We start from the raw sequence: 23,502 nt of genomic DNA, 5'->3' as shown, positions 1-23,502 counted from the left end.
TTTTATCGAGCTGTCATAAATTCACACAACATACAAATTCCCAAAGCAGAATAAATGTCAGTTTTTGTTTCTCCAGCAAAAGCCCCCACGGAGTGTCAGGCCTGCTTTAGAAGGTTCCTGCATGGAGATGCTGGGCCCAATTCGATTTTGTTGAAGAAGTGTTTATCATATTGAGGAAAGCCCACAAAGGGGGTGACACTCAAAGGCCCAAGCAGACGGGCTGAAGAACCGACCGTCTGTGAGGCCACCTCCTATCTATGGGACCCTTTTTGCCAGCATTAAAAATGAATGATGAAATAATACGAAAATGCGTTTACCCCTTTCGGGCAACAAGACAGGGTGTTGAGATGTTCAAACACCAAAACAGACACACCTAATGCAAAGGCATCCAAGTCTGAATTAACCACACGTACTTGTGGCAAAACGTGGAAACGAACATGCTCTGATAATACACCCATTGTCATTGAAACTGATTGGCCTACACCAGAGACAGGCTTCTTTATGGCCTTGCCTCACCAGTTTTGAACCACAGAATGCCAAAAGGTGAACAGTACAGAGACAAAGCCACTTCCGTGCCCTCGTCTAGGAGGCCGCTCTCCTATCTTACAGTTACATGCTAATTTCTCACATTAACATCACTAGCCCTGGCCAATTCTTTATGACCCTTGGGCTACACCCATTTCAAACCTTTTAAAACAGTCTGCCTCAGCAGCAGACCAAGCTTTCCCACCTGATGATGGATGCTTGTATTGCGCCCGAAACGTCGCGATTCATTTTATTTTCTACCTACGTGACTTTACCGAAAGAACCAAAGAGTATGGATTCCTGCAGTCACGAAAGCTTCAAATCAAGATAGTACAAAGGCAATACAAGTATCAAAGCATTCGTAGCTCTGGTTGAGCAGTTACATCTATGGGACCTCCTGCCTGCCTTGCTGCCCGGTAGGTTCCGGAGGGTCACAACACATGATCCACCGGGTCTTCTCTCCAAAGAGGGAAGTTCAAAAGAGACAGATTCCAGGTTTCCACCGTGGCATATAGGGTTTATATATTTCAATGAGTGTTCGGGTCCATTGGTGCAGCCTGGGGTGACTGTTGTTCTCTGCGTGCGTATCCACGCCACCTGCTCCGAGCCTGTTGGCGATCCTCATCGCGAGACGAAACGTCATCTGAAAAGGAGATCTCAGATGCAGCCAAATTATTCTTCCAGAATGACTCACGTTTGCCAACTCTCTACGAATCCTACTTTGACAAACGAGGTTTTATATCCCTTGCTTCAGAAGCCCAGTGGAAATGTTTACCAAGCGTGCCGCTGTGGTGCGCCGACTGCAGTTAAAGGCAACGGAGGAAACTCCCGAGCAGCTGAGCAACGGAACGTCTCAGCCAACGAGCGTCTCGACAGAAGGAAGGATGGGAGCGGAAGAGCCGAGCCCCATCAAATGCGTGTCCAAAGGGCAGTATGTACGTGCATGGGCACTGTGTGGTGGAATGTTTTTGTTTTCTATTTCCACAGATGCTGTTCTGGCCTTAAATTCCAATGAAGCTATTGGCTAAGTACTTGAATAAGAACACGTGGAAAATAGCAGTCTGGTCAGAACTCTGCCCGAACAAACTTTCCATGTGCTTTTCATGAGCTAAGTGGGCATTAGCCACGTCAAAATAACATTAGAGAAAAAAAAAACATAGGGGCCTGCAAAGATGATAAGCAATTGCAAGTACTGTATATATTTCTATCATATGTCAAATCGCACATGAGGCAGGCGTGCGGCGAACATATTATTGAATGCTATGCAGCAAAGGACTTTGCTAACAAGGTTTCAAGGCAGTTGGCAGTCAGAGATGTCGAATTTCGATGCCCATTCTGGTTTGTGAGATTACAAGCGTGTATAAGCCAAAGTTTGCCAAGTGTCGTTTTGTGGCTGCACATTGCACCGTGACACGACAATCGTGACATCAAGGATTAACCACATGCAGCACCAGCCCTGGCTACTGGAAAATAATAACAGCCTCAAGTTACCCACGCCCGGTGAGATTACGAGAAGCTGGTCCACACGAATTCAACGTTGCTTTTCTTCCACACGGAATTTCTGGAGTATTCCTTTAAGCCGCAAAGCAATGCTTCACCAATAAAGTAGATCTTCTTATTTTGTACGGCTGATGTAGATGCAGAGCAACAACTATAATTTCACATTCAGGTGGTCAAACCCAGACAACCACATCAGGAGCAGCGGAGAGTGTATCATCGCGGTGATGTCTCCATCGTGTTTGTGAATCGGGCATTGCGTTGTTACACAATCAGAGATTTTTAGCGTTGGGTCTTTCACCATAAAAGTAGATGTGGTAAATTTCGTAATTGTACAGTAAACATATAGCAGTATGATACACATTAGGGTGGGTAGAATAATACATAGTGTTATATTAAAATGGATAAGGCAGCAACTGCAGCAGCAGCAGCAAGTGCAGCAGCAGCAGCAAGTGCAGCAGCAGCAGCAAGTGCAGCAGCAGCAGCAAGTGCAGCAGCAGCAGCAACTGCAGCAGCAGCAGCAACTACAGCAGCAGAAACTGCAGCAGCAGCAGCAGCAACTACTGCAGCAGCAGTAACTACAGCTCCCTTTGATGCTGTTAATCCTGCATAATGCACATGCATATGCAGTACTAATTACATTCCTGCATTTCCCATAAATATGCTAAATTCCTGTTGATATGCAAATTCCTTTGTCAATGCGCCCAGCTTATATATATGCTCCAAGCCCGTGTGCTGTTTCATTCAGACTCTGTCGCCTCGACGGACCTGGTTTTCATCTGAGGACGGCTGCTTGCGTTGTGGCCGAAACGTCGTGAGAATTGTTTTATTATGTTTTATTTTTATTATTTTATTACTTCCCTTCTACGTGACTTTACCGAAAGAACCAAGAAGATAGATGTGGTAAATTCATAAAATTGTCAGTTAGGTGATACGAGTGTGGCTGAAGATTTGACCGAAACCAAGTTTCACCAGACGGGTAACACCTAGACGATATGTCGGTGCGCAACGGAGCGCAGCGGCTGTGTCTCCTCCGCGTGGGCTCGATATAACCACAGCCCACGGCCGCACAGACTGTGCCGACAGCACCCACGCTGGAGACGGGCCCCACCACAATCGCACCGATTCACAACGGTGTGCAATCACTGAACGACGAAGGGAAATGTTGGTGTGCTCCAAACATTTTGCCGATGCAGTAGATTATTTACTGCTGGATGAAGATCATCCTAAGATAAACTAAACTACTTTATAATTTACCAGGTAAGGCCCACTGAGCGATATAGCTCTTTTTCAGAAGCGACCTGGCCACAAATGATAGTTAAACGAAGCGGCTTGTTGCGTGGAAATGTATAGAAGCTCAATAATATAAACACATGTTGATTCTAAATGTGGAGATAAATCCACGCGACTTAGGGGGAAACATGCAAACTCCCAATATACAGGCATCAGGGTCAGGATCATACCCATGACCTTCTGTATACCAGACGAGGTAGCTAACATCTCACCACCCCAGAGCCCAATTATTGCAATAATCACTTCCTGTCCGATTATTGTATGATGCTTGTTAACACAGGAACGCTTCACTGAGTCTCAAGACTTTTTCAGGAGGGTCCTGCCAAGTTATTCACAATAAGGGGGTAATGTTGTTGCTGTGTGTGATCCCAATTGTTTGCAGGTAATCTTTCAACATTAGGATGTTTGGCCAATACCAGTTACAGTTTATGATGTTATAGCTATGGGAGAAAACTTTAATACCTGGAGGAAACCCATGCAGAACAGGAGAAGAACATAACAAAAAATCCAGTCAGGAATCGAACCCGTCACCTTCTTCGTGTGAGCCATGAGTGTCACCACTGTGCCATACTGACACCCAATCACAGTAACAATGCATCGTAAGTCCTCACGTCCATCACTGTGTTGCCCCATCTCTCCCTAACCATACTCGTCCCTCCGCCATTCCATCAGTAAGTCGACTCATCAGTAATTATTCATTCGAGCCGCTTGTCCTGAACGTTTTTTTGTTTGATTTTCTCAACAGCGCGTGAAGTCACGCATGTGTATATTTGCTCTCTGATGTATATGTCGTGTGTTATTCAAAGCCAAGTCTGTTACCATGCATATCGTGTGATTTTCAACTCCTTTTCCATTTAACATTTTTGTACCGTGTTTCCAATCCATATGTCCAGGCTGGAAATATGCACCGGAGGAACAACTTTCTTTTGACACATTTACATCTGCATATCCAAAACGGAAATTAATGCCCAAAGGCTTTTCTCTCTGCTGCAGTACTCTTTCTTACAGGTTATGAACGTAATACTGATTACATGGCAGAGTGGTTGTCCTAGGTACTGACGCTGACATTTACTCCAGCTGTCACCGTAAGCGCAATGACACTTGTATTTAGTAACGTCAAAGTGATCATAATGATTGGGAACATCAAACTCGGGCTGTGCTCAAAGCAAACAAGATCAGCTGTTTAAAGAAGGCCCATCCAACTAATCTCGCAATATGCAGGAGTGCAAGTCTGCTTGCGCCCGACGGGTATTCAACAAACACCTTAATAAGCCACAAGAAAATAATTTGCATTTGACGGCACAGACACGTGTCAGAGCAGCGCCAGGTAAAACTAAGTGGCGTGCGCTATTTTTTATCACACAGATGGCACACGGGTATCTACCGATAAAAAAAGATACTGCCGGCATTATTTTTTATAGTATAATTTCAATGCAATCTTTTGTAATGTCTCAATGACATGTTTGCCGTTTACAGCCCCAAAGAGTAGGCCTTTGTAAACTGCAATTCCTCGTGTGGAGCTCCTACCTGGCTGAGTAAGCTCTCTGTCCTGGGGCACCTGTGAGCAGTGGGTGCGAGTGAGAGAGGGAGAGCCCAGTGATCTCTCGGGCCCGTGCAAACCAGCCCTGGGGTTTGCAGGTGGGGTGGTTGTACCAATGAAATTTCACAGGCACCGTCGAGAATGTTAATAATAGCCACGCAACGACTTCCATGTGACCTGCACAGTGCACTTCCTCTAGATTTGTGTGTGCGATTAATCATTGGATTCTTTTGAAACCGTGCCCCCCACCCAAAGAGAAAATGTACCAAATAGTTTTACCCATAAAAGAGACATTCTGTTTACAATCTTACCTATAAATGTCAATGTTTGTCTGTCTGTCTTTCTGTGTCTGTGTGTGTCTGTGTATGTGGCCAAAACTTGCGAAGGATTTGGGTCGATTTGGGTCGCAAACCGTGGGGTTTACGGATCAAAAAAAGTTGCCAGATACCACGCCATAAGCCGCGTGCTGAGCCAGCGCTATTCCAATTTCGCGTCCGTCACCTTTAAAGTAGTTTAATTATGCGATTTAATGCTGTTTTTGCTTATTTATTAATTAGCTACCGCGTGTTCGACCCTATCCAAGTCACACGCGTTCGGTGAGGGGGGAATTCTCTTTCGTGTGGACACTGCGCCAGGTAACACACAGATTTACAGCTTCCTTCAAACATTTATTACCATGACTGTTTACTCATTACAAATTGCCTTTTATAGGTTAGAAGATGTAATGACAGGGATGAACCAATGTTTATGAAGAATAGCCTTTCTCTGCACTCTTGAGGCATAAGCAGCTACGCAATATCACTTACTGCACAGAGATAAACCAATACATATACTCAATTACGTCTTCATTCTATCAAATTTACAATTGCCCCCTCAGTACGGGGGTTGAGTAGTGACATAATGTCAATTACACTTGATTGGTGCTCGTCTGCTCATAGTTACAGGTAGGTTGGGTTCATTTTGTATTCGTTGACTTTCATTTATTTGCTCTCTTGTTCGCGCCAAATGTTTGCACAAAAATGGTGGAACACCCTCGCAGTCGCTCCTAATTACTTATTATACACGTGTGCATTTCCCGTCTCCCTTGCTTCTTTCGCGAAAGTCACGTACATAGAAAACCATTATTTACAAACTTATTTAGTCTATATACAGTTAGAGTGTGCGTGTGTACGTCCATGTGTGCGTGTGAGTCCATATATGTGTGTGCGTTGTGTCTGTGCGAGTCTGCGTGTGTGCGTCAATGTGTATGCGAGTCAATGTGTGTGTGTGACAGTCGCTGTGTTTGTTTGTGTACCTCCATGTGTGTGTGCGCGGTGTGTTTAAGTCGATGTTTGTGTGTCAGTCGATGTGTGTGTAAGTCCATGTGTATGTGCGTAGTTCCATGTGCGTGTGAGTCTATGTATGTGTGTGTTTAAGTCGATGTGTGTGTGTGTAGGTCCATGTGTGTCAGTCGATGTGTGTGTGTGTGTGTACGTTGAAATGTGTGTCTGAGTGAATCCATGTGCGTTTGTAAGTCGACGTGTGTGTATAAGTCAATGCGTTTGTGTGTGTGTGTGTGTCGATGTGTGTCAGTTGATGTGTGTGTACGTCGATATATGTGTGTGTGAGTCCATGTGTGTGTGTGTGTGTAAGTCCATATGTGTGTGTGTGTAGGTCCATGTGTGTGGGGAGCGGTAGTGTAGCGGTTAGCGCGCTGTGCTATGAACCTGGCGACCTGGGTTCGATTCCCGCTCATGGCCAACACCAGTGACGATTATCTGAACTGGTCCCGGGCCTTCCCTAGGTCGATTCAGCCTCAAATGAGTACCTGGTGCGATGTGTAAACATCGTCACTAGGGAGACAAAGGCGGCCGGGCGTAGTGTTGGCCACCCACCCCCTCGTGTGCCGTGCCGGCCTTCATAGGTGTTCGCTAACAGCACTTGCCCCTACAGTCTGTTGAGGCTAAATGGGGGATCTTTGTCTTTTTGACTCTATGTATGTGTGTGTTTAAGTCCATGTGTGTGTGTGTAAGTCGATGTGTGTGTGTGTGTGAGTCGCTGTGCATTTGTACGTCGATATGTGCGTGTGTAAGTCCATGTGTGATTAGTCGATATGTGTGTGTGTAAGTCCATATGTTTGTGTGTGTGTAGTTCCATGTGTGTGTGCGTCGATATGTGTGTATGCGAGTCAATGTGTCTGTGTGCATCTATGTGTGTGTGCGTAAGTCTGTGTGTCTTAGTCGATAGTGGGGAGCGATAGTGTAGTGGTTAGCGTGCTGCGCTATGAACCCTGCGACCCGAGTTCGATTCCCGCTCACAGCCAACACCAGTGACGATTATCTGAACCGGTCCTGGGCCTCCCCTAGGTCGACTCAGCCTCAAATGAGTACCTGGTGCGGTGTGTAAACATCACCACTAGGGAGACAAAGGCGGTCGGGCGTGGTGCTGGCCACCCACCCCCTCGTGTACCGTTCCGGCCTTCATAGGTGCTCGCTAACAGCACTTGCCCCTACAGTCTGTTAAGGCTATACGTGGGATCTTTGTGTGTCTTAGTCGATAGTCGATGTGTGTGTGAGTCTATGTATGTGTGCGTGTGAGTCAATGTGTGTGTGTAAGTCGATGTGTGTGTAAGTCGATGTGTGTGCGTGGGTCCATGTGTGTGTGTCTTAGTCACTATGTGTGTAAGTCCATGTGTGTGTGTGCATAGGTCTATGTGTGTGTGAGTCGATGTATGTGTGTGTGTGAGTTAATGTGTGTGTACATCCGTGTGTGTGTGTATAAGTCGATGTGTGTGCAAGTTGCTGTGTGTGTGCGTGATTTGACGTGTGTGTGCAAGTCGATGTGTGTGTGTCAATGTATGTGTGTAAGTCGATGTGTGTGTGTGCATCCATGTGCGTGTGTGTAAGTCAATGTGTTTGTGTGTGTGTACGTCGATGTGTGCGTGTGTGTAAGTCCATGTATGTGTAAGTCCATGTGTGTATTTCAATCTACGTGTGTGTATGAGTCCATGTGTGCGTGTTAGTCAATATGTGTGCGTGTGTAAGTCCATATGTGTGTGCGTGTAGGTCGATGTGTGTGTGAGTCTATGTGTGTGTGTGTGTGTGAGTCGATGTGTGTGTGGGTCAACGTGTTTGTGTGTGTGGGTCGATGTCTGTGTGTGTGTAAGTCAATGTGTGTGTGTCTTTTTCGCCCGGGCAACGCCGGGTACTTCCCACGAGGATCTTTATAAATGCACACCTGCAGTACAACGTGTGCAGCAGCACACTATAGTGTGAAATTCCGATGCGGTCTCTTGCGAATTAACCTCGTGTATCGGGGTGTATTGATGCAAATTAACATTGCGTTTTGTGATTCTTTTTTTTATAAACATTTATGAATCTCAAAATACATTCGTCTGTTCCCCCACCAACGGGGTGGTTGGGAGACGTGTGATGCCGACACGTCCGAGTTATTCTCTGCTCCGGGCATCCTCACCTTGGGCACTGTGGGCGCGGTTGGCGTTGGGCTGTCGATGGACGGTGCAGGCAGGGGGGGCGTGTCCCCATCGATGTCGCCATCTCCGCTCTGGTCACCTCCAGAGGCCTGGACACGTCCCGCACAGCGAGCTCGTCACCAAACACAACGGTGCTCGCAGAGGCACACTCGGCACCGTTTCACACTCCCGGAAGAAACACTCGGCACCGTTTGTATTTTTCGCGGAATTTTGAAGATTTTCAGAATTCATCGAGCTCGTAAAAGAGATCTACAACAAGTTGAAAAAGGTCAGTCGCTCAATAGCTTGCAGCTGTGCCCTGCTTTTGACATTAATACTTGTCTGTTGACATGTTAGTGCAACGGTCACCTTATATGTGGCTGATGTTTCCGTAACCTGCTTTGTAACTCCACTATGATCGGTCTGGGAATATTCTTCCCAAGCCAATGTGTGCTGCAGGGAGTCTATTCATTGGCATTGATGTGTGTTTGTGCACCAATTGCAACTTCTCATGCGATGCAAAAGTTGTTGTTCTGATTTGTGTTTGCTTGGTTGCTGTACTTTTTGTTTGTTTGTTTCACTTAGTCATTTTGGCGACCAAGGCCATGACCACTGTTTGAACAAAATATAATCGTAATTTATGGCCTTTTGTCAATCCACTGCTGGATGAAGGCCTCCCCACACCGTGTCGTTCGTAGGGGTTACTTTGACCAAAACTTCTCCACACTGGTTAGCTGGCGACCTTGCATCGAACTCAGCGCTGCACCACGCAGGGCTCTCCGACGGGTGAACTCGACATCGTGGCCCACTAGAGGCACACAGAGGGGCGTCACCGGGCGCTCCGACCACCGCCTCTCTTTCCGAGAGAAAGTTGGCCGGGCGGTGCATCGCGGGGGCCATCGTCGGGGGCCATCCTTCGGGCCATCGTTCAGGGTCATTGTCGGGGGCCATCATCGGGGCACTCACTTCCAGCACGTCGTCATCCTCGCAGTGCTGCCTGGCCGCCGATGGTTCCGTGCTGATCCTCAGGTCGTTGATGACTCCCTGCGCACGCACGGACACGGGGCACACGCAGAAACGCTCGTCACCGCAACAGGAGCCGCCGCCGCCACGACGCTCCCGCTCGGCATCTCCGCGGAGACCGTGCGTTACATCACCACGGTGACACGTGCAACGACGGCGACCGCTCAGCGTCGTACCCGGCCACTCGCACTTCTCTCGTTTAAAAATTCGTGTTTCCAAACGTGAATTGCACCTCGCAAAAGTTTTTTTAAATGATACACGCCCTCCTAGACGCATCCGTTTTGACCATGATTTATAACGCGTGTGAGTGTTGGTGTGTGGGAAGGGTAGGTCGCTTGGGTGCAGTAAATTGGCTCCTCATGTCTTGGGCACAACCAACAAACAGCGAAGAAACCGTTATATAGATGCATTTACATGCTTTTGACAGAAACCACAGGTACCTTTTCTATAGGTCAAAACGAACATCAAGTGTATGCTAGATGTCTGAGAAACGCCTCGCCCAGCCAACACGTGGGTTGCTCAAGTGGCGAGGTGCTGCCCATAAGTTGAACTTCTTTTGCACCGTACTTAGCCAACCCTTACAGCACCCTTGCGCTCCATCTGCCTGTGAAAGAAATTGTCCTAGCCCACACACATTGTTTTTCTTTGGGATTTTCACCCTAAAAGCTATTTTCTTTTTAAATAACCCAGTGGTTTGGCATGCAGATTTCTTTGGCACTAGTTTGGCAGCCTCATAAGCTATAGTTAGTGATTGTACGATGGTCATAGAATTAATATTGATTGTTGATTTGCACTGCAGATCATTTACATTACATAATCGTCAAACTTGAATTTTTTGCTCCCGAAAGTGATGTCACCCGATGTTACCCGACACCGCTTTGGCATCCTGTCGTATCATTCCAAAACGCAAGATTTTTTTTTGTGTTTCCAGATAATCCGAAATATTTTGGTGCCTAAATTTATGTTTGTTGGCTTCATCCAAAAACTGGAAACTGGTCTCACGGTCCCCGCTCAGCCACGAGTGCACTGGGGTCTGGGTATCTCTTGGTTACCCCACGTGGCAGAGGCGGAATGGCTGATGACGGGAGGCCAATGTTTTACCTCCCAAGTTAATTATTGCTCAGATCAGTGCAAGTCAAACTAACGTGAACAAAGTATATACAAACAAGTGTTTACCAGCCACCAAATTATCTTTTAACAAAGCAAATACATGCCTGAGCAAACCCACATCCGGCTTAGTCATTGGGATACTCTAAGCATTACGCACACCTACCATATAACCAAAACACTGCAGGAAAACAGTGCCCAACAACTGCTGTTACACAACCCACATCATACATACGTAAGAATGAGCTCCCACTCCAGCCACCAGGTCATTCATGTCTATCCATTGGTTTTGTTTACTCTCTTCTCTGCATGTTTGGATCAACATTGACAAATATTCCCTTGCAAATATTGATAAATTCACCTCCTCACAAAGTGTGGCCATGTGTTACATTGAGGTGAAGCCATCATAATAAATGTAATAATAAAAATAAGTGAGTTGTGCCCTATTAGTATAAGATGACCTATTATATCACAACTCAGTATACCAACTATTAAAAACTAACAAAAATACGTTAAGTTTTACCACATAGGCCCACTGAACTATACAGCTCTTTTTCAGAAGTGACCTAGCACAATTCTAGTTCAACGAAGTGGCTTTTCATCACGTGGAAATGTAGAGCAGCCAAATACTCTAAACGCGTGACGTTGATTCTAAATGCGGAGGGAAAAACCGGAGGACTCGGAGAAAAATCCATGTGACCATGAGGAGAGAGAGACACGCAAACTCCAAATATACAGCAGCAGGCGTCAGGGTCGGGATCGAACCCATGACCTCCTGTATACCAGGCGAGGTTGTTAACATCTCCTAGCCGCACAACACGGTCTCAAACAGGGCTGGGAAGGGGAAGGGAGGGACATTAACTGGGAGATCAGCCCAAGAGCGTAAGACATAATTTAAATACATACTTAATAATCATTTTGCACATTTGGTATTGGTAGCATTATTAAAGCCCAGCAATATCAGGAAGGAAGGCGTCATGTTACACAGGCACAGTCTGCAGGAGGAGTTGCACAGCAGGGGACGATGTTGCTACGCGTGATCCCAAGTGTGTACGTAACTCGCAGTGTCATTTTAAAATTTTTGCCGTTATTTTGCGTGATGCCACTGGATCATTAACGTCCACTATAAAGCAGGCGTCGCGAAGCGTTGTTCGGTTAACTCACACCGGCAGTAAAAACCAGGGGCGGCCGCTCGACTCGCGAACCTCTGCAACAAGCGGAAAAAACGCACTACAGCTGGGCCCTGTCACCGCCCCGTAGAACGCAAATGAACTGCCAGTCACATCTTAATGAGCTAGCCAGCGAAAAAACCCGACAGTATCCACACCCACACATCCCTCCACATCCCACGAACAGACCCTCACTCCTACAAGCAAGTCCTCTCTACAACTTCATAGAGCAGCGTTCTTCACACATTTTCAGAGGGGGTGGAGGGGGGAGGCACTTTCGCCGATGAGACATCATCAGTGAGGGCCGCCACACATTTTAAACCGTTGGGGTTTGACAGCACAATGATGCTTGGGGGGGGAGGGGGGGTGCTTTCACATTATGTTGTGTATTGTCTGGGGCCAGAGGTCAGGGGCTGCACTAAAGGCCACCAGGGGCCGCCACCAGTGGCCTGCGGGCCTTGCAATAAAGAGCACTGCTAGAGGATGCAAGTCTCCAATTCGCACGGTTGGCTATGTATTGTGCGAAAGAAGTTCAACATACATACTAGTCTGTCTGCAAATACTGCATGTAGAGGCTACTCAGTCATGATCAACATTAGATTAGGGTGCAGCATAACACAGGTTGGATGTGAATGCACTCTATACCAGTGGCAAGTTGGCACCCGACTTCTTCTGAAAGAGGACTTATGCAGAGAATAATTACGATCGATAGCTCTGCAGTTATCTATACCATAAACCGTGTGTTATACATGGCATATTACATGGCTGCACGGTGGTGCAGTTGTAACACTCCTGTTCTATTCCTAAACTCTCGCGCCTTTCTGTGTGGAGTTTGTATATCTCCTCCGGTTCTGCACGGGTTTCCTCTGGGTACTCCAATTTCCTTCCATAGCAAAAAAACATACAAGGTATCTGGTACTGACCAAACATCCCAGTGCAAAAAAAGAATCCATCTCCCCCTCCTGTGAAAAACCTGGCAGGACCCTCCTGAGAAATAGACTCAGGCTTTCCCAGGTAAGCAAACGTAACAATAATGATTTTAAAGGAATCATGGGTAATGTGCCACAATGATATCTCATGGGTACCCTGGTGGCGAGCCGTTATCTGCCTCGCCTGGTATACAGGAGGTCGAGGATTCGATCTCAACCCTGACACCTGCTGTATATTTGGAATTTGCATGTTCTCCCTGTGGTCACGTGGACTTTTCTCCGGATCCTCCAGTTTTCCCCTCCACATTTAGAATCAACATACGTTTAGAGTATTTGACTGCTATAAATATCGACACGATAAGCCCACTTCGTTGAGCTATCATTTGTGGCCGGGTCGCTTCTGAAAAAGAGCTACGTTGCTCAGTGGGGCCTTACCAGGTAAAATAATAAAACATTTTGTTTAGTTCATAGTTTAATTTATAATCTTTTGTAGCTCACACGAGGCTCAAGCATCAGGCTGAGGGATCTCGCGGGTTAACGCCCACCTCAAAACCTTACTAGAAAAAGCATCTCCAAGAATAAACGTTGTTTAGGTCATCGTGCTGTAACTTTTCATGCAATAAATTGTAGACGCAGCATAATGAGCAAATGCGCAGGCCCTGGGGAGGTGCACTGCTATTGCAGGCTTTGTGGCCAACCCGAATGGGAGCCACATTTCTCCCTCACCGACCAGCAGATGCAAGCACAGGCAGCTAACCATGAGGATAAAGGCAGCTTTGTGCAGCTAATGGCCTAGCAGTCTCCGTATAAACCTAGAAGACTGGCTGCCTCTGTGTTATTTAGAAAATAAACATACAGCGTATATGTACTGTTAAATTACAGTGCATAAAAAAACAACTTGAAGGTTTATGGGCAAATGGAATAAATGATCCTCCGATTCACTGATGGCATGCATTTGTTTTCTGTCTGAAAGTTCATTATTTACGCGTTGCATTTTTGTAGTAGCATCGGCGAGCACAGCCACGATTGCTTTATTTTTTGCGCTGTCTAAATTATAATTCTCCGTCGACCGAGCGGCGAAGATACGGACTGCCTGGATGTTGCGACCAACATCACCGCATGGAGCATTGCACGCAACCAAACGTCATCTGCAGTGCATGCTGGGTGCAGCCATCTTGAAAATGCAATTTGCGCAGGGCGATAGATCCCGTGCAAATCACCGCTGCATTTTGCGGCTTTTTCCGACTTTGTCATTCGCGCTACCCTCAGAATTGTGGATTTTAAACAGCGGCCTTCGCGTGAGGTTTCAAACTTCTCGTGTCAATCCCCACCCTCGTACATACACCCCGCAGCACACTACTGCCCCCTTGTTGTCCGTCTCCTTTTCCCTGACACAGCTCAGCCGCCTTCTGTAATTGAGCCAGAATGTTTCAACTGACAACTGTGACCCCCGTGCACATTCTGTGCCATGTGAACATCAAATTCCAGATTAGATGACCGACGGATTGACGATTGTGCGCCCTTTCCGCAATCCCTCCAAAACTAACTGCCATTTTGAAATGGAGGGCCCTTTCTTGTGCTCGAAAACAGAAGCAACACTGTACTTCTTCCATTTACCAAAAACACAATCCACCATAAACAGCGAATTTCAACAGAACATTTTTGAAACCTTATGAGGGGCAGAAATGCTGTGTTTGCCCAAAAAGCTTGCTTAGCAGCGCTTTAATAGCCACTGTGGTAATAGATTTGTTTTTTTTTACGTGCAGCTGTGGAAAGTTAATGAGACATCCCTACAGGGATACAATTTCCCTCAAAAGGAATCCAGCACATGTTTGATACAAGCTCCCACACTCGTTGCTATTGATAATGAGACGTTAAAGCGCGAGTAAAGACATCGTGCGACACGGCTCGCGTCGCTGTTTGAATGCCTTTGGGCAGACCGTTCAATTAGCGAAGCTACATCTATGGGGCAGTTATGCAGGCTAGATCATTAACGGCGAGGACATGTCAACGAGCGCACGCGAAAGTGAAAGATATATCCTTTTAAACACGTCCCACGATGTGCATACTTTTCAGCAGACTGCAACTTGAAATTCTCTCCGACTGGAGAGGAGGCCCGCATGTTAAAGCAAAACAACAAAAATATAACACTGAATGAACATGAATCTGCAAGGCTGGCCGACACCGAACGTGCACGCCGGTAAATATTGGGCTCGCCAATACCGAACAACGAAACTCAAATCCTTTCAATTTAACAAGCCGAATGGTGCCTTCCAGTGGATTAATTGCAAATTCCATTTAAGCTAACACAGCCTCATTGTACATGCGGTGGTGCTTTCCTAGTCGATGCCTGTATGAAGTTTGCCTCGTCTCTGAAAATAACTTGTAAGATAATGCATTTATCAAGGAAAAATAGCTAAAATTCCACACAATAACACTTCCTGTAAGATGATAGAATTCATATAGACTTTTGCCGTGGCAGTGAAATTAACAGAGAAAGTATCGCAGCATCTCCTGCAAAGTCACTGCCAACCCCCAGTCACCATTGCCACTCGAAGCAAATCTCTCCGGAGAGATGCAGTGGTCAACTGGGCCCTAAATCATCATCACCATCACCACACCTCCGATTAGCACAGTTGGCTACGTACGGTGTGAAAGAAGTTCAACATGCATACATTCCACAACACCACCTCACCTTCCCCTGCACTCACATCTATATATCTATCTCTCTGCATACACCACGGTGGCACCACAAGCGCTGCCTTTTTTAATGCAGCACAAATAAGTTCACAAATGAACATGTCCCTGGCACCAGCAACCATTCATGCTGGGCCCAACAAATGTCGACTTTCTGCATTCCATGACGGTGCTGTGCAACCGTTTTATATTGTGTTATGAGATTCATTATTAGAGTCTCCCGTGCTCGAATATGTCCAACGGTGTCTCACATGCTTCTCAATGAACTCACATCCTAAAAGGCTGCCACCCAGTGACTGGTGGTCCAGATGAAGCTGTATTATTATATCTAGCTGAGAACAGAAATAAACACACCGCTGCAAAAAAACTGCACCATTAACAGAAACTGACAGTTGGGAAAGACCGCATTTATTGATAAAGGTCGTCACGGATTGTAAACAGTTCTGAAAGTCAGCTGACCCGGTGAATAGGACATTTACAGATTTTCATGGCTCTCTCTCGATGTCTGGTCTCTGGCATCTGTTCAGGATTTACGGAATAATGACCGACAGTTAAGCAAGAGGATTTTTCTATCGCTTGGGTACGAGCAACTTCTGCCTGTTTACAATGCCAAGTCTGGCTCATAATTTAATAACGCATGCCTTCACGAGTTGCATATGTCAGAGGCATTTCCAATATAGGTCAGACATTTATATTAGATTAGTGGTCACACATACGCAATCTAAATCTGGGCATGATTATCTAATTGAATTTCTATTCTATTTTCCAAACTTATCCAAAAAAGACATTTGACGATAATAGTTTTGAAACATTTGCACAAATTGAGACAGTGCAGAGGTGCAGTTGACATTTTAGTGTAGGGTTCATTGGTTATAATAATATTTTACTTGATTATCCAGGCAAACCCACGCTGAGTCATAGGACTCTTTTTTATGAGGGTCCTGCATTGGGTTTTTAATTTTTGAGGTTTATCATCTAATCATTGATGAGTTGTGTTTATTGTAGCAAGTCGTTGGAAACTGGACCACCTGGTCGATAACCCATGCCTTGCACGACAGGGGCAATGCTCTATCCCATGTAAAGATGGAAACAGGCGGTGATTAGTCCACTTGTCGTACCGCCTTCTCCTGGCGAGTCAGAATATGCCACTTCGATGCCCACGGGAAAAGAGTTTCACAACACTGGCGCGGTGATCCAACAACCCACACCCCCAGTTCTGGATTAGAGGCATGCACCGCTACTGCCTGGTTAACGATGATTCGATGTTTTGGTGGCTAGATAGTCAAGTGCCTAATGAACTCTGATCCCTTATGAATGGAGACAGAAGTTTGGTTTGCTCTGCCGACTTGTAATTACGGCATCGTTCACAAGAGCAGGCTTAGCAGTAAAACAGTTTGTTCTTATGTTGGGTTAAAGTGCAAGTGATAATATAGACATCAGACACTACTACAGTGATAACAGAATAATCACATTGATGCAGGGATAGGGAATTTGCAGAGAACAATTATGAATGTAATGCTCTGTCAAATTCAACCAACAGCTATAATCTTCGTCTTCTTCTTCTTCTTTCAATATGGCACATTAAAGAGATAAACAACGAGTATTGGAAGAGCAATACAAGTGATAAATCAATGTCTTGGTTCTTCAGCCATCCGAAGGCGTTGGTTGTAAGCCGGTGGATCATTCCGGTGCCACGACTGAATGGTCGTGATGGGCCATCAGGAGGTGGCCACGTGCTCTGTCATGTGTTCCACTTGCGGCCGCCGGTGGAATTCTCCTTTACGTCCCACTGGTGCAGGAGGAGATCTGTGCGTTGGCCATGCGACGGTTGACCGAGGTCAAACGTTTAAGGGGAATCGAGAGGCTGGGAAGGGGTTTGGTTTGGTCGCTAGTGAGGTGAACGGCTATAATACTAAACTAAACTATAAAGTTTTAATTTTACCAGGTAAGGCCCACTGAGCTATATATAGCTGTTTTTTCAGAAGCGGCCTTGCCACAAATGATCGCCCTATGAAGTGGCTTATCACGTGGAAATGTATAGCAGACAAATACTCTAAACACACATTTCTAAATGTTGAGGGAAAAACCAGAGGACCCGGAGAAAAATCCACGCGACCACAGGGGAGAACATGCAAACTCCAAATATACCGGCGTCAGGGCTGGGATGGAACCCACGACCTCTTGCATACCAGGCGAGGGAGTCAACATCTCGCCACCGTGGGAGGTCCAGAGAAAACCATATACAAGGAGATCTTTATGACCATGAAAAAGCCCATTGAAACGTATGAACTCTAACAGAAAATATTTCTCGACTTCAGGTGAATAATAGACATGCACAGTTAGCAATGGCAAGGCCGTGAGAGCAAGGCCATGGCACGAAGATAGAAAATGAAGAGAAGAGGAAAGTGGGAGCTTGTTTAACGAGAGCAGTAACGGGAAACAGGGTAATAATTGATTTTAAGATGTTTGGAGATTCCACATGGGCGGTGGTGCACGAGGACAATTAACAAAAGATCTGAACACATTAATCAACAACTGTGTGGCCTTAGAAGAACAAAATAAATAATAGATGACGTTGCATAGACAGAGGCCAGAGAGGTTGAGTGGATAGCAAGAGTTGGATACTGCACTTATTTCCACCGTGGGACCTGATAAGAATGACATTTGTTGTTATGTATGTATGCTGAACTTCTTTCGTACCGTATGTAACCAACTGTGCTAATCAGAGGTGATGATGAATAGTTGCCTATTTGGCCGATGATCAGTCGCCTACCTTTTCACAAATGCAAGTGTGACAACCACAGTGGCAGCGATTCAGTATTGGATGTAAAGGAGATCTGAAGATTTGACTATGAAGGTCACCGAGGTGTGCCGATTGACGCAAACACCAACGGGGGGGGGGGGGGGGGGAGGGGGGGGTTTCACCAGCTGGAAAAATGACCGTTGATGCTTAACAAAAAAATGGGAAATTGGTTCAGAGATGAAGATAGGAGATTTTTTGGAAATGAGTTAAAAAGAAACATCGAGGCTTAAAGAAAACGCTCGAAGGGCCTCCGCTTTGATCTCCGCGCGAGGGTGCACACAGAACGGTCGAGGCGCGGTCAGTCGTGCGCGCCCGCCTGCCCGCCCGCTCGCCCGCCCAATCGTGCGCAAAATTTGCAACAAATTCTGTGGCAGAGCGCAGAGGCGGTTTCTGCAGCAGCCGCCGTGGTTTTGCAAAAGGGGGCGTTCGGAGGGAGTGGCGGTGCGTTTTGTGAGCGCTAACGAGGCGAGAGCAATTGCCCAGGTGTGGTCACCTGTGCCCCTGAGCGGATGGCCACGTCCCATCGCGATGAGAGATTTTACGACCGCGGCCTGGTGACGGCGAGGCATTGGCACATTTTGACCAAAAAAATCTGACGAAAAGGGACATTCAGCAACACAAGGCTTTGGGGTTCTCCTGCTTATACTGCAATGGGGTAGAATTGTTTTTTTTTATACTCAAACAAAATCATAATTTTTACTCATACGTGGCCCTGTATTGTAAGTGCATCTCACCTGGTTTTGAGTAAACAAATTCAAACTCACACATACCTATTTGTGAGTTAAAAAACACTAAATCAGTAAAGTCAGTCTCTCCATATTCTTTGGGTCTTTCGGTAAAGTCACGTAGATAGGTTCAAAGAAAATAACAAAATAACAAAAACAACGACGTTTCGATCGCAACACCGCTTGTGTTACTAATTTAGTGTTTTTTGAACTCACCAATGGATATGTGTGAGTTTGTTTACTCAAAACCAGGTGAGATGCACTTACAATACAGGGCCACGTATGAGTAAAAATTATGACGACCGCTTTTGTTGCGATCGAAACGTCGTAGTTTTTTGTTATTTTGTTATTATCTTTGAACCTATCTACGTGACTTTACCGAAAAACCAAAAGAATGTGAATTCCTGCAGTCACGAAAGCTTTAAGTCAAGATTCAGTCTCTCCATTCTCAGATGAGCTGAGAGTTGGGTGCTCATTTACATCGGTGGTCCTCAGCTGGTGGTGGACATTCCAGGTTTTTTTGACCTGGACAAGTCACTCTAATTTTGTCTTCTCACAAAATGATTTCATCACCCACGGAGAAAAACCACGGACTCATGCCAGTCCCGACTTAGATTCCAACTCACGTACTTCCGTTTGTGAGCAGAGTGCTCTGACACAACGCCACCCCCAAAGCTTCATCCAACTCATGTAATGTTTATATAAAGCACTCAACATTCCAGTTGATAACATTCAGAATAATTGCAGAAACTTAGTATTTTCCATATTAGGTAAATGTTCTTCGTTTTGCCTTAAATGGGAGCTTGAGGCTCGTTCAAATTCTTCGAGGGTTGGTTTGTCACAAATATTACCCGCAGCACACAATGCACGTCAACAATGTGGATACTGTCCTTTACAGATTCCAGCACGCACACGTGTAACCAGCGGGTCCTGAAGCAGAAGCGGGGCAGGAAATCGTCGAACCCACACATCGCAATTCAAAAGCAATCGTAATGTGGGATCAGGCAGCCCGAGAGAGCCTCTATTCTCTCTCTCTCTCTCACCCGAGCCCCAATGGCAAGCTGTGGCCGGCAGCGTCAGGCCCCATTCACGCTTGACAAGTCCTCCAATCGTTGTTGATGTTTTGCCTTAAACTGAAGGGGGACTGTCCCCTTGCAGTGAAAGAAAACCACATAAATCGTGCAACCCGTGAGTGACTTAACCCCATGAATATAGAGCCGCACGCAGCCGCCACGCTCGAAAATGGGATCGCCTTTGGAAAAATATAGTTAGTGGGTCTGTTCTCTGTCATAAAGGACTGACCTCATGACCACAAGAATGTCCACCCTCAGGACAGTCTGTTAAAAGGGCACTCTGAACAATAACTTGGCCTAATAAATTCTAGCGCTTGCTCTTTCACGGGAATGCTACAGGAGTTCACGGCATCCCACATACAACTTTTAATAAAACATACATAACGAATGTTACGAAGGTAAGTGAAAAAACTGAGAATGCTGTTGTACACTGGAAATATTGTGGAATACAAATTTGAGTTACTTTTGTTATTTTTTATTTTTTTACCCAGGAAAGCCTCACTGAGTCTCGAGGCTCTTGTTCAGGAGGGCCCTGGCAGGTTTTTGGACACAGGGGGTGATGTTGCTGCTGGGTGTGATTCCAATGGAGTCATTTATAGCTAATCTTTCAGCAGTGGAATGTTTGGTCAAAACCAGTTACATTTGATGTTCCTAAATGTGGAATTCAGAGTATGTGGGAATCCATGCACAATCATACAATGCCAGGATAAGCAAACTCATCACATATATAACAATGTGCACGAGACACCCGGCCGTTTGTGTGTGTTGAGGAATGCAAATAACACACACGAGATTCATCAATGGCCTGCAATCCTTATATCGCAGTCCAACGACCAGTGTGCTAACGTTAAACAGTGGCACTTAGATTTACACCCACGGATTGCCCTTGCTTGGCCCTTGGGAAAATTGAGAGTTCTGCTTTCATTGAGTGCTCTTTCTATTTGTACCTCATTGCTGACCTAACCTTCAGTCAGCAGTGAGGTTATTAACGCAAGGCCCTAGAGATCCACTGCTTGCCACAGCGCTGGCTCCATTAGGTGACCCTCATCGGTACTCACATTCATGGCCACGAATGTCTCGAACCATTTACTGATAAAGTAATTTAAACGGCATTCTTTCTTATGATTGGACAAAAAAATAAATGTTAAGATGAGTGACAAACAGATGTGCTTCTGTGGCCGTTTGGAACGCTCTTCCTTACGATATTAGGAAGGCACTGGATCTATGCACTTTTAAATCTCGATTGAAAACGAATTTCTTTAGAACTTATTTTTTGTGTTTAGTTTGTTATCCTTCCTCCCCGCACCTCGGATTAGCACGGGTGGCTACGTACGGTGAGAAAAAGGTTCAACATACTTACATACAAACAAGGCCAACAAAGGTTCCTGGGGACGATGGCTCCAAACCGAAACAATCCTTAAGTTTAAATCTGTTCGCGGGGGGGGGGGGGGGGGCATCCACCGCCGCGCTCAAGTTGGCACCAAACCCAAAGCTAATGGTGCAGCGGGACATGATCGGACAAGGCTCACGGCAGCTAAAGCCGGACAGCGTGACTGGAATTCACACCACGTCCGGGTAAAGGCCGCGTCGAGGCGTGGGCCCGCGTGTTACGTGGTGCGGCAGGTGAATGCTGGGCGATGTATCCGGCCTGTGGACGGAGAGAATCCAAAGGAGACGACCGCCTTCCGAGTGATTCGGGTCAATGCGTCTCGGGGGCCAGTTACGTGCCCTTTTGTTTATTCACGCGGATAATTGTGCACACAATTTACACGTGCAAATTGTTTAATAATCTACATTCCTCACGGATTCCTTTTGCGCTCCCCTCTAAAAATTTAAGGGAACTGGTTAATGAAAGATGTGGCAATTATATTGATGTTTGTTCTCCAACGTAAATGATTAATTCACCCAAAATTGGCTGGAGCAGAAGGTCAATATTGTTTAGTTTTTTTCTTCCCCCACGGTGCAGACACAGGGGCAGCAGCCCCACCTGTGAGCTGGCCCTGGTGTCTCGAGCACACAGGAGGGAACGCACGGTGACCACCACGTTGCTTCGCATGTGAACATCGCCGGAAAACAAACAAGCGAGCGGCACTGACGACAAGGCTCTTTGCGGATATTCGGAAGCCACCACTGTACATGAGAACCAAGGCGCAAACCCCAAAACGATCACCCACCTTCTTAAAGAACCCTGCAGTGGGATGCGTGTGTGTCTTTGTCTCTGAGGAGCGGTCGTGTAGTGGTTAGTGTGCTGCGCTACAAACCCGGCAATCCGGGTTCGATTCCCGTTCGCGGTCAACACTAGTGATGAATATCTTAACCGGTGCTGGGCCTCCCCTAGGTCGACTCAGCCTCAAATAAGTACCTGGTGCAGTGTGTAAATATCGCCACTGGGGAGACAAAGGCGGCCGGGTGTGGTTCTGGCCACCCATCCCTTCGTGTAGCGTTCCGCCCGTCGTAGGTTCTCACTAACAGCACTTGCCCCAACAGTCTGTACAAGGCTATACCCTGGGGGATCTTTGTTTTTGTCCAGCCAACGCGGGTGAGGAGACAGGTGCCATGGCGGTCGCCTGCATGAGAACGTGCGCGCGGGCGCGGCAGTTCACAACGTGGATGCTCTTTCAGACACAGGCGCGCTTTGCCATCAATTATACCACTGGTGTCACTCCATCAAACTCGGTATCATTAACACGTCGACTGTGTTATGCCAGAAATGCCATTAAACCTCCCGATAAGTAACGATAGTCATCTAAGGACCCAGAGACCTCGGGCCAGAATGGGGCTGGGGGGGGGGGGGCACCCGAATGCTAACTGCACCTTTATCGCCCAAACCTGCATTTCATCGAAACCAGACTGCCTCGCTCGCAGTGCTTCGAGACGTCGACGTAACCGTGTGCCGTGGCCATTGGGATGGCCTCGGGCACCGACAGATCCCATCGCGTGGATCTCTGCGGCCGGTGAGAGCCTCCGGGTGTGTGAGGCCGCACCGGGGGAGACGCGTGTCGCCGAGCCTCCGCAAGCACTCTCTCAACAACAAGCGGCCCACCGCAATTTATTTGTGTCCTGGAGCCATGCTGTCAGTGCCTGTTGGTCACGTGGAACGGCTCGGTGATTGCTATTTATTGCCACGCTCCGCATGACCTCACCTCCCATCGGAAATATCAGAAGTGAACAATGCACTCTGCAAAATAGCGCGCACGGTATACGTCTCCACGACACCTGTTACCTTCACGTGCTCACAACACCTGCCCACTTCCCGAAGTGGCTGCAGGCCGGCACTCAGGACGGCGGTAATGTTTGACACTTGCGCTCCCGCGAGCATGTTTTCGGTGAGTGTAAGTGTCAAACATTTGAACATTCTGAGGTTCGCATCTCGAACTATGGACTTTCCCTTCCTATGTTATGCTTCATCGCTGTCGCAAAAATTCCCGTAGAAAAGTAATAAAATTGCCATGCACATTACACTTAAGATTGGTCATAACCAATTTGGCAAGACGATTCCTCACCAATGCTGGACGGCGCGTGGTTCTACGCGTATTATTCAGAACAAGAGTTCCTGTTTTATTTGTACTAAACTGTACCTGCGCAGTCGCTGGTTTTCAGCCTTGACACCACATTCAACAGCCGGCACAACTTACACCAACGTTGAGTTGTGCACTAACAAAACAAACTG

General features: G+C 46.6%; 1 protein-coding gene across 1 annotated transcript in view; it reads right to left on the bottom strand.

Annotated features, from left to right (window-relative positions):
• The window catches only part of LOC133345824 (collagen alpha-1(XVIII) chain-like), a 144,628-nt gene that overhangs the window by 98,513 nt on the left and 22,613 nt on the right, over positions 1 to 23,502 (bottom strand). Inside the window, 2 exon segments of the mRNA XM_061556836.1 lie at positions 8,309 to 8,416; positions 9,273 to 9,350. Coding sequence (XP_061412820.1) covers positions 8,309 to 8,416; positions 9,273 to 9,350 — 186 coding nt within the window.

Source organism: Lethenteron reissneri, chromosome 23, assembly GCF_015708825.2.
Source record: "Lethenteron reissneri isolate LAM-NWPU_2019-01 chromosome 23, ASM1570882v1, whole genome shotgun sequence".
Taxonomy (NCBI): domain Eukaryota; kingdom Metazoa; phylum Chordata; class Hyperoartia; order Petromyzontiformes; family Petromyzontidae; genus Lethenteron; species Lethenteron reissneri.
Note: the sequence above shows the minus strand (reverse complement) of the source record. Positions and strands in the feature narration are given on the sequence as shown.